We start from the raw sequence: 11,837 nt of genomic DNA on the forward strand, positions 1-11,837 counted from the left end.
AGGTTTATGATAGGCCGAGAGAGTGCGATGGGACAAGGAAGAGAGGGTGAGGTTTGGATACATGACAAATACGAGAATGGAGAAGTATCATGGAGACAGTAGGCGATTCAAGGTCAAAACAAGGTTCCTTGTGGCATCCCATCCTTAGTCACGAAGTTCCATATAACAAAGACTTTAGACTTTACCTCCATGGCGATTGGCATCTGTGTTGCTCCCTCTTCTGGAGCCCTCAATTCCACAAACGTTATGTCCCCTATCTCCAATGGTCATGGTGGCTGCATCTTGTGCATGTGTATAGGGTTAGGATCTTTCTTCCCTCATAAAGAAAATCCGAGTCCATGCTACCTCCTCTTTGTGATTTCTGTGGCGGCCTTAGTTGCTACTGCAAAGCTCACCATAGTTGACCACTGGAATTGATCTGAGGCCCTCCTCGGTGTGACACCACTTGTGGGATCCTCTTCTTCATCCCGTGTTTCTTCCGCCTCCACGCAGAATAGATGATACATGAAAGGGGAGAATATGATTTGGATTTAGTGTTATGGTCGGCCGGAGCGGCATCTTACCATGATGGCACATTGGTTTTTGCTATGCTACTCCCGATCTCTTGTCTCCTTGTTCTTTCAGTAGCTTGCCACCAGTGCTTGCGAGTTGCAATCGGTGGTCGCCATCTGCATCTTCTAGTCGTTGTGTGTGGTGGACGACTATGCCAATGAGTAGATCCGACAATGGCTCCAAGATCAAGCATGCCTTGGGGATTGCTGCTCGCTTGGATGCTCCTTTGTCATCTTCTTTTGATATCTCGAACTCCGCAGCTGGAGCTATGGACCGAACAAGGATATGTGTCCAGTGAGAGACAAGGGTAGTTAGGGTGGTTTAGTGTCCTCTGGTGGATTTGCTAGCTATTTCCGATGCCCTCGTCTTCAACCTCCATTTGGGAGGCCCATTGCTCCTTGCCTGATGCCACGGTTTTGGCCGGAGATGGTGGAAATGCATCTCTGGCGAGGTTGTCGGTTGATCGGGAGTCCTTTGTCTTGCTTGATTTTTCTTTTGCGGACTAGAATGTAAATTAGGAGGGCATGTTTGCATTTATATCATTCTTTCAGGACTTTTGTGCAAGTGTTGTAAAACTTCTGTTATAATTAAGCCAACCTTGGGACCCTTTACTCCCTTCCCCTTGTTCAAAAAGAGTTACACATGCTGCATACCCACCGCATGACTCTGTGCATTGATTCTCCTTATGTGAGGGCAAAACAGAAAGACGTTCCCTCGTCACACAAAAAAATAGAATGAAGTTTCCGACGAAATTGCATGTGCTGGTCAAAGTCCTATAATGCAATCCAGACATCCATTTGAACAAGGGATCCAATCCAAACAAGTGCTTATTGACTTTGACAGCAAACAAGTTTCCTTTGCACACGAGCAAATTGAAAAGAAAAAAAATCAAACGATCCATTTCGTCCATGCACAGTGCGTTAACTTTGGCGAAATTGATTACAGGACGCATGCATTGCATAAAACACACTCAGCTGCTAATTGGAGACCACACCGTTGTTGCCAGCGAGCATCATGTACTTGTCGCGGCGGCGAAGCCCGGTGCATTCAAAACCGAGCGCCTCACCGAGCCGATGTTGGACCCAGTTTGCCACCTCAACACCGGTCCTTCCCCCGGCGCACGTCTGATCCCGTGGTACAGGGCCCAGGAACTCCACCCGGTATGAGGGGGCTGGGTTGGCCAAGAACGCTATGGGGTCGAGCCACTTGCGTCCGCTCGTCGTTGTGCCATACAATAATGTCACTTGCGCGTCCAGCGCCACGGGCACCATGTCGTCGGCCAGCTCAGCGAAAAGCGGGCTGAAGCGCAGCAGGTAAGGCTCGCGACAGGTCGTGCCCTCGGGGCAGACCGCGAGGTCCCCTTGCTCTAGTAGTTGAGATATGGTTTTGGCATCGAGGTCGCGATCGCGGATCAACCGCACTGTTTTCATAGGCGCCAAAATCTCTGAGAGACGGCTTAGACTATATGTCACAATGGACACAGGCTTCTGTAGTGCCCCAGCGAGCATGACTCCGTCGACCAACGTCCGGTGTGCACACACGAACAAGACTCCCCTTGGCTTGGCGCCGGCCCCTGTGGAGGGACACCCAGAGGTGCGGAAACGGATTCCAAAGAATGCGCTAGCTGCAAAGCTGATCTTGTAGGGCAAGATGATGCAGATGGAGATGCGGATGACGGAGAGGACGAGGCCGAGTGGCAGAAAGAGGAAGAATGCATGCATGGCGGATGAGGTAGGGAGGAAGGCGAGGCGGCCGTCATGGAAGATGAGCGGCCTTGGGTACCTCTCCCGTGGCAGCTGGGCAGTCTTGGCGCACTCCGTGCTCACCACATAAAGTTCCTTCAGTAATTATTTCAAAATTAGATCCATAAGCCAATTATAACAACACGCTAGGATAACTTGAAAAGAACAAAAGACATTTAAATGATCCCTAAAAAGATGTCTGCAAACTATGAGCCTTAACTAATAAAAACCATAATTCTTAGCAACTTATATTTTCTCAATTTCACATATAAGTGATGATTCATATATAGACGCCAGTTTGTAAGATGTAACTTTAACCAACCGGAATTTTCTAATCCTTGGATGATATGATCATCATGTAGCGAGCTTCATGTAGCAACTTCATAATAAAAATCATATATAAGTTCCAAAATATTGCAAAAAATACATGCACACATACTGGTAAGTAAACACATATATATGCATCTCAAAATAAATATAATAAGCTACAGGTTTTTAGTAAAAAAAATAAGTTCGTGCACACCGAGCTATTATAAACTGACCAACAAAGAGAAACTAGTGGATCCGTCAATTATGATCGCAGTTGTCTGTGCTTTAAAGTCTCTAACTATAATATCTACTCTCGTGTTTTTTCTAATTAGTACAATCTAGCATTTCGAGCCATCCATGCTTTTTTCTTAACATTCAACATTTGGATGATAAATTCAACTTAAATTTTGGAAAGAATTATAATCAAGATGAATACCCCTGCCATTCTCTTGTTGCCCTCTTCCATTCCTTGCTCCAGTGTACAATTGATTTAAAGATTTGAGAAAGTTTGGTTCGTGGACTAATGCTGATGTACTTTGTTATACATATTGATAGAAAATTCAAGGTGCGTAGTCCACCTACCAAGGACCAAGCAATAGTAATCACAACATCAAGATTCATTAACGAGTTTCGCAAACATCAGCCACATCCCGACGGCATGACTATGGGCGCTTCTCGCCATGAACCCGCTACAATAGCGCACAACGACCACCTAGGCGCCATCACATATCACTGACTCCCCTGTGCATATGTGATATTGTGTCGGCATATGTTACATAGTTTGTCTACACACACACACACACACACACACACACACACACATGCACACACGCACGCACGCACACACACACACACAAACACACATAACATCAGAGCCTTAGGATACAAGTGTCCTACGCAAACATGAACTGTAACTTAAATTTTACAAATTATTTGACACAATTCAAACACATACACATATGGTCTACCTTTGTACACACTTTATCATAAATCTTTCCACACATGATGTTTTGCTAATAAATTGTTTTATTAGAGCTTGGATTTGTTAAGTTCAGTTGTGGGTTGTATCCCTGGAAATACATGTTGGCTCTCAGGTCTTGTCCCCCCTTTAAGAGTTTGATGTTCATAAAGTCATCCTGGAGTCCGACTCTCAAGGGGTGGTGCGCAAGGTTTCAATTCAACAAAAAGATCTCTTGGGGAATGGTATGGTTGTGCAAGAGGTGAAGGAACTGTTAGAATCTTTTTAGGAGTTCATGGTTAATTTGGTGCGACATTCGGATAATAATGTCGCCCATAGTTTTGCTAAGGAAGGCTGCTCGAATAAAAGAGGTAGGCTCGAAGTGTATCACAATCTAATTATATCAAGGAAGCAGATCCAAGAACAAGGAAACTGCGTCGGCCAGACCAGGGTCCGCTCTCTTGCTGTGGGATGGGTTTCCCTTTCGATTGACGGTTTGTTCTCCTCAGGCGGGACCGCGGGTTCAGGGCTGGTCCTCAGGAATCCGGATGGAGGCATGATCATTGCTGCTTGTCGACACCTTTTTTTCTGCAATGATGCCCTTGAAGTGGAACTACATGCAATTAGGGAGGGTCTAGCGCTAGCTTTGGAGCGATCAAACCTTCCCGTGGTAATCCGATCTGACTCTTTGACGACACTTCCTTCATTCTCCTCAGATATTGTTGATCGATCGGCTTATGGTCATTTAGTCATAGAGATTAAGCACTGCTTAGCTGGTAGAGAGTTTTTCCTATGGAAATTTCTAGAGATCAAGACAGAGTAGCAGGTCGCCAGGTCGCCTAGCGAACCATGGAAGAGTAGAGTGTAGCACGACTTGTTGGCTACAGAATTGCCCATCTTGTATCAGTGAGCTTTTGCTAGCTGACTGTAACTCTGCATCTATGGAATAAAACACTTTTATCCCCGCAAAAAAAAATCCAACTAAAAAAATCATTTGGGGATCTCCGCCGTACTTTATTTATTTTATGTAAGAGTCGTGCTATACATGCTAAACACACGACGCTGCACAGAAGATTTGCAGAGACGACGCTGAAGATCATGCCATCCCATGCACCGGAGCAGCCAGGACTGCTCCACCGTTTGACATGAGCGTGGGGTGCATGTCGTAAGTATACTTTTGTGTGCACAGCAGTTTCGTTTATGTAACATGAGATTCTGTTCTAACATGTACTATACACATGAGAGGGACTGGATGCATCACACATACAAAGCATTATTTCTTTGCAAAAGCATGTGTATTCAATAAATGTTACCTTAAGTATGAACAGTGATGAGCCTATGCGTGGTCCCGATTCCCAGCTTGTCTACTGGTAGGTTCCAAACTTCCCTATCCCTATTCCCTCAAATAAATAGTTGTGGGTTGTGAATATGCTTAACACCAAACAAGCATGCACCTTCAATATGCTGACATTATCATTAGTAAGCTTAATTATGCATATACTATGATGTTTCACAGTGTAGTAGTTCTGTCCTGTGGCTACACATGTTGGCGTGGTATAATAACCTCACTTAATTCCCTCCAAATTATAATAACTTCCATTGTCTTGCCCAAGGCGTCTCGGGGCTTTGCCGGTGCTGGACGGCGGATCTGCTCCACCTTGTCCGGATATAAAATGACAACTACTGGCGGTGGGCTGCGTCGGGTGGGCGGAGCTCGTGGCCCAGACCTGTTGGCGTTGCATCGATCGTTGCGGCTGCAATCAAGATGCGCACATCGGATCCAATGGTTGGTCGTGTTGCACTGGATTGAGATCTATGGACGGTGTCTTGAGGCAGAGTTCATGGATATGCAGTGGCGCTGGTGGATTTTCTTGCCGGGTCGGCAGTCTATGAGTGAGAGGTTGGTGGCCACGATCCCATCAATAGGTACGCGGACATCAGTGTCAGCCTGTTGCTTCCCTATATGGTGGTTGTCCACTCGGACACACAGTTGACAACGTGGTCCTGCGCTACTAGATGATTGCCAAGACGGGATTGGAGGTCTTGGGTCTCTTGATCCGGCAGCTATGTCGAGTTTCTTGTGTTGCCAGATTATGCCGGCATGGACGGCGATGGCAAAGCATGATGACGGTACGACACTGTCGAGCGTCCCGAATTTGGATTTGGCAGTATTGGTGATCTTCCTCCTTCAATCTCCGCTGCAAAAGGAAACGGTGACCTTCGTTTTTTGGAGCTGTTGGTGGCAACCGGCTCTTATCGCGGATTGATTGTCTTCTTTGTGAGCATGCTCTTCACTTGCGTGGCATCTCACGTCAACGTCATGCTCTGTATGTATCTGCTGGGATCACGGGAAGTGGTGTGAACTTCACATGATGACTTCAATTAGATGGTGCTTCTCAAATACTAGTCTCGAGCTCTGTGGTGAAAACCCGAGGTCTGGCCCTTATTGGTTACATTCGGCAATGATGGTGTTTCTTATGTCGATATCTTGTTGGACGCGTTGTTCGTATTTGCTCGGACTTGTTCTTCAGGGTGAAGACTCATGATCTGGCATTGGATAGTTGGATCTAGCGACAACGGCGCTTGAATGTCGCTTCCTTCCTAAAGATGTTTCCTTTGGAGAATCCTTCTCATTCTATTGGTGATGTCAAGAGATGTTGGTGCGGATATGGTTGCTGATAGATTATTGATAGTGTTTGATCACTTGGGAGTTTTTTTTTCCTTTTTACTCCACCAAATATCCGATATTGTTTGACTTTGCTAATTACCTGCGTGATTTGTGTGTGTGTGTGGTGGGTTGGGGGGGGGGGGGGGGGGGGGGGGGGGGCATCTTAACTATACAGATAACGGACGAGAACTTAATTAAGAACTATTGAGAACTTAATTATGTCATTTTCCAACTGTAGCCCGAGCATGATAGTGATGTAATACAGCCAAGTATCTTTCGGCTTTACACCAAGTGTTTTCCCTTAAAGGACGATCTCACAATGCAAGTGTGTAAGTTAGGCATCTGTTTTAATTTAGATCTTTAAGTTGATTAATTTGACAAACAAAACATATGAAATGCGCCAAAAAATATATATGGTAAGAAACTACGTATTTATTTTGCTAGTCAAATAGATAGGCTAAAAACTTGTGTCCGACTTATGTTCCCATCTGGAGCGAGTGCTAATAGAGGAACAGAAATCTACAGAAAGCACGCTAATTAAAAGAAAAAAATATAGAAAACACACACATGCGTACGGACCTTGCAGTAGGGGATGAAGAGGTGGTTGAGTGGGTTTGAGGTCCCGACGACGGCAACGTCGGCCATGGCGCCGTCAGCTCCGAGCACCTCCCTCAGGGCCTTCTGCCTCATGCCCGGCCCTGGCCTGCACAGTATCCCGGTGTAGTAGCAGCCGTGCCTAATTTTAACCATCTGAAGTTCACGCCCGACCACCACGTCCGCGGCCATGTACTCCTTCAGGAACCACTCCGCCATGACCCTCGGCGCGCTCGTCACGGCCGCCTTCCTCCTCGCCGGCAGCCACAGTTGGTCGTACACGTGCGCGTTGAGCCTCTCCATGTAGAACTTGGGCAAGACGGCCCGAGCGACGAGGTCGGTGTCCCTTGGCCTGATCCCGACGAAGGTGACGAACGCCATGACCCCGACGCCGGCGTCCGTGTGCTCGCCCAGGATCCATACGAGGGGGAAGGAGCAGAGGAGGAGCAGCGCCCGGATCAGGCTACCACCCTCGCAGGCCATGAGCATGAAGTAGGGGAAGAGGGCGGTGGACCTCAGGAGCCCGCCGTCGAAGTCGCACACCACCGTCGTATCGCCGGCAGACGGGATAGTGCACAGGGAGGCGGCACCGGTGGATGGCTTGGTGGCGCAGGAGTTACGGTAGTTCGGGACGCCATTGCTGCCGAGCTTCCTGGCGGCGCGGTACAAGTTGATGACCCAACTAGTGGCTATCTTCGGTAGAACGGTGTGGAAGGCCATCTCCTGCAAAAGCGGTACTTGTGCAAGCTTCAGCAGATACCTGCCACTGCCAACCTATGCTCCAGCCAGAAGCTCAGTTCTCTACCACAAATGGTGAAGTGTTTGGGGCACAGAGACAGAGACAATGAAGAAGGGTGTCAGTCGCACTGCGGGAGGCGGGTGCGTTTTGTACAGAGAATCGTCGGGAGTGGATGGATATATATGGGGTGGGGAGCGTGCGAGGAACGTGACTACGGAAAAGAAATTAAACGGGGTGGATGGGAGAAGCCAGGGAATGGTCCTGGAGAATCCAAATAACTCTGCAAACGGTGGATGGCGGACGAAACTCGCACGACACTATTGATCGATGGCTGTAGCTCACTGAACAAATGGGATGCATGGCTGATATTCTGTGTCGTTCATGGATCGGCTGCAAAAATATCGTCCATGTAGCAGTAAAAACATGTCTGCAAAAACCAAGGTTTCTCCTATGTGCAAAATATTCAAGAAAACATGAGGCAAAATGGAGGCATGACAGGCTCACGGGGCCTTCCCAATCCCAAGCTCTCCTCGTGTCCTTCATCGCCTACCTCTACCCCCTTCATCACGGCTTACATCTCTTAGTGAGGCCACTACCTCTGAGAACCATGATTGTTACAACTTCATCGGCTTGCCACACCCTCTCCCATTAAAGCCGACTTCGATTGTTGCTAGTGTTCAGAGCCCCTGACGTCTCTTCTCCTCATCACACCATCCATAGGTTTAATATCAATCACGTCGGACGAGTATGGAAGGCATAGTGGGTTTCTTGAACTCCGATGTAGGTACACCTCCTATCATGAACCGTCATTTGGGAATAGAGTTGTTCGAATCTGCGCATGCTTAGGGTTTCTTTACAGAGGTGAACAATCGTCAGGGACTGATAACAATTTGAATCAACATGGGCTGAGGCAATGTAATCGCGCTGAGATTCCTCTTGGTCTAAAGCGGCAATCTCCACTGTTGTCATTTTCCGTTGCCACATCTCCCATTTCCATATTGTGTGAGCTAAGAGCAAAATCGCGTTGAAAACACAAGCATCAATTCTGATGAGTGGATTTTTCATTCATTTTTACCCGTGTTTAAACCAGATATTCTTAAAAAATAATTTGAGATAATCAATTTGGATTGCCACTAATGACTAATAAATGCAAAGGATTGCAAATCTCCTCATTTATTTTGTTGCTTGCATACATGGTCCATTTTAGGTGCAAAATTAAGTCATATATGGAACTAGACGATGCCCCGCGTGATTGCTGCGGGAATCTTGCTAAAAATGAAGTGCTAAATAAAGTAAGACAATGTAAGAGTATTTTGCATGAGTAAGTTTATAAAAAAATGCATCCATGAGTTGATGAGGTGGCATGCTTTGCATGAATAAATTAATGCAAAAAAGTAACTTATGACTATATGCATGACTTGATAATGTGGCATTGTTGCATGAAGAGAAAAGTTAGATAGTGGGTTACAACTATTTAAGGATAGACGATATATGAGGTGCGATGATCAATTCTAATCGACCGGACACACTCATCCCTCTCCAAGAGAGAAGATAATGTGCGCTATGAGCACCCAATGCGTGTACCGTTGCTTGTACTAGGTGCCACCGCCTCTGTGACTTCATAATTGAAAATTTCCATGGAGGGACCTAGGCTGGATGGCATAGAAGGCGGTCAGCAACCCTATTCCTCTCGCTTACAACTATACAGAGGGTAAGAAAACCATTCGCGGGGGGAGAGACCAAAATTCTTCCTCCAAAACATAGTAACCGTCGTCACCATTCCCATCTACAGTAGTGGTTATCTCCGTATCCGCTATCTCCACCAGCACATCGCGATCAATGGCATTGTAAGACTTACAATCATTCATCTTAAAGTACTTTTCGCCATAATATCTTTTGCTTCTGATTTATTCACGACGTTTGAGTAGTCCCCTCGGGCTAAGAGCAAAGGCCTAGCCTCATAACCACTACGTGCATCAAGGGGCTATCAGTTTGCTTTGAGTTAATGTAATTTCTAGGTGTTGTGCAATGATTTTGTCCCTTGTCTCTACCTTGATCGTAGGACTTGCAGGTACCTGAGACACCGTGATCAGAACAAGGAGAGGTAAAGGTGAATAGAGGAGTGGAAGTCTATGCTGAACGTCAGTGACAATAAAATTAGTATGGTAGCTGGAATTAAGTCTCTAGGGGTAGATAAGATGCAATCGTCAAACGCTCAACCTATTGGTCTGGTTATGCTTAATAATCGAGGTAACCCTATTAGTCTCATAGAGACTTGGTTGGCAATAGAACCTCGATGTAGCGGCAGTCGGCCGTGGGGTTATTTGGCGGCATCTCCGTATATGTAACGTTGTTACCAATGCCATGTTGTTTATCTAGATAGTATCGTTACCAACGCCATGTTGTTTATGTAGATAGTATCCTAACCGCACGTACATGTCTACAGGTGAAATGGTTCGCCCTAGCCTATTACTTCATTAGTCTTTTCAATCACCTATACAATTATGATAGGGGGTGTCCTCGAGGACAAGACCATGACCAACGCCTGCAGGCACCATGAGCATCATCACAAAGGTGAGCTCTAGGCGTGGAGGTGCTATGTTAGGGTAGTAAAGGTGGCGTAGGAGTGCGAAGAGATGCAAATTGGCAAGTGAAGCAGAGGAGAAAATCGCCAACTACGAGTGCGACGACCGCGAACCAGAATCAAAGGCAGATCTGGGACTCGTCGCGAAGAAGGGTAGAGAGAGAGAGAGAGAGAGAGAGAGAGAGAGAGAGAGAGAGCAGTGTGTGTGAGCAAAACTAAGCATAATCTCTACTACTTAGAAAGAATGCAAGGTTCCATGTTTCATTTTTCTTCTAACCATCCCTTCACTCAACCTCGCCGTAAGATAATCAATCATCTTAATTTACTTACATTTTGAACCAATTCTATTGTAATTTACTTATCAAACTTCTCATCAAACTATAAGGTAAATCATGGACATAATTTGATAAACATTCATTTAGATCAAACTAAAACATGTATATCTCGCTGCAACACATGGGCATTGTCCTATATAGAGAAAAGAGTATACAAGAAATCATATTTCTGTAGTAGTCTACGATGTAGACCGGGCTCTCTCTTTTGGTACAATAAAATTGGGCAGACCTTTTATAGGTCAAGTTTCTATTTAGCCTCGCCACGGCCTCCAACTGCTACTCCCTTAATTTTATACTAGGGAATAGCAGTATTAGTTATCGCTCAAGCCATAAAATATGGCTAGATGCATCCATTTCAACGACAAATAATATCAGACGGAGAGAGTACTACAATTGTATATTTTAGAACTAAGTTTAAGGACTGATTTGCACCTTTCCAATAATTTCACGGGTGCATTTTACTCTTAAATTAATGTGGGAAAGCTAGAGAGGTGACCATATCATCAACATACAAGTAAATCTCTACTACTTAAAAAGAATATAAGATTCCCATTTCATCTTGCTTTCCACTATCCCTTCGTCCAACCTTTCATGTATATAATAATCAATCACCTTAATTTACTTACCTTCTGAACCAATTCCACTTTAATTTACTTACCAAACTTCTAATTCTAATCACGGTCAGAATTTGATGAACATTTATTGACACAATCACATTATTATTGACAAGTAAATCATAAGTTAACGTACTAGAAGGAAAAAAATTATATGAGACCAGGTCTCACGATTAGCAGGTGAGACCCGTCCTGATGGATGACACGTGGCATTCACAAATCACAAAGCATCTAATCTCTCCCCCCCTGATTTTAAGTGGGGGTGGGGGATGCTTTGTGATTTGTGAATGTCACGTGTCAACCATCAGAATGGGTCTCACGTGAGACCTGGTCTCGTAGAATTCTTTTCCGTACTAGAATATTTATATCTCATTGCAACGCACGGGCATTGTTTTAGTATATCTTTTAAAAAAACATACAAGTACTCCCTTCGTCCCATGATATAAGATGTTTTTAGACACTATACTAGTGTCAAAAAACATCTTACATTATGGGATGTAGGGAGTAAGTATTAGTTTTATTTTGTCACACATTTTGAATGCGAACTAAAATAAGTGCAAAAGACCAAAGCAACAATCCCGATCCTCAATTCCAGGAAAAACCCTAGCCCCCAAATCTAGGGAGTTGAGCCTCCTCCCATGCTTAGCCGCGGGCGGGCCGCAATGTTGTGACTTCAGGCGCACCACATTCATCTCACCTGCTGCTTCCATGGAGGGCACGCTGGAGCAAGGGCGTTCGAAGC

The 11,837-nt window shown here is 45.4% G+C and overlaps 1 protein-coding gene across 1 annotated transcript; it reads right to left on the reverse strand.

Moving 5' to 3' along the window:
- Positions 1-1,361: 1,361 nt before the first annotated feature.
- LOC125522938 (glycerol-3-phosphate acyltransferase 1-like) lies at positions 1,362-7,696 on the reverse strand. Its single transcript, XM_048687978.1, has 2 exons — positions 6,809-7,696; positions 1,362-2,390 (listed from the first exon to the last, which is right to left on the reverse strand). The coding sequence occupies exons 1-2, from the start codon at positions 7,541-7,543 to the stop codon at positions 1,530-1,532; spliced, it is 1,596 nt and encodes a 531-aa protein (XP_048543935.1). The 5' UTR covers positions 7,544-7,696; the 3' UTR covers positions 1,362-1,529.
- Between the last annotated feature and the right edge of the window lie 4,141 nt (positions 7,697-11,837).

Source organism: Triticum urartu, chromosome 7, assembly GCF_003073215.2.
Source record: "Triticum urartu cultivar G1812 chromosome 7, Tu2.1, whole genome shotgun sequence".
Classification (NCBI taxonomy): Eukaryota; Viridiplantae; Streptophyta; class Magnoliopsida; order Poales; family Poaceae; genus Triticum; species Triticum urartu.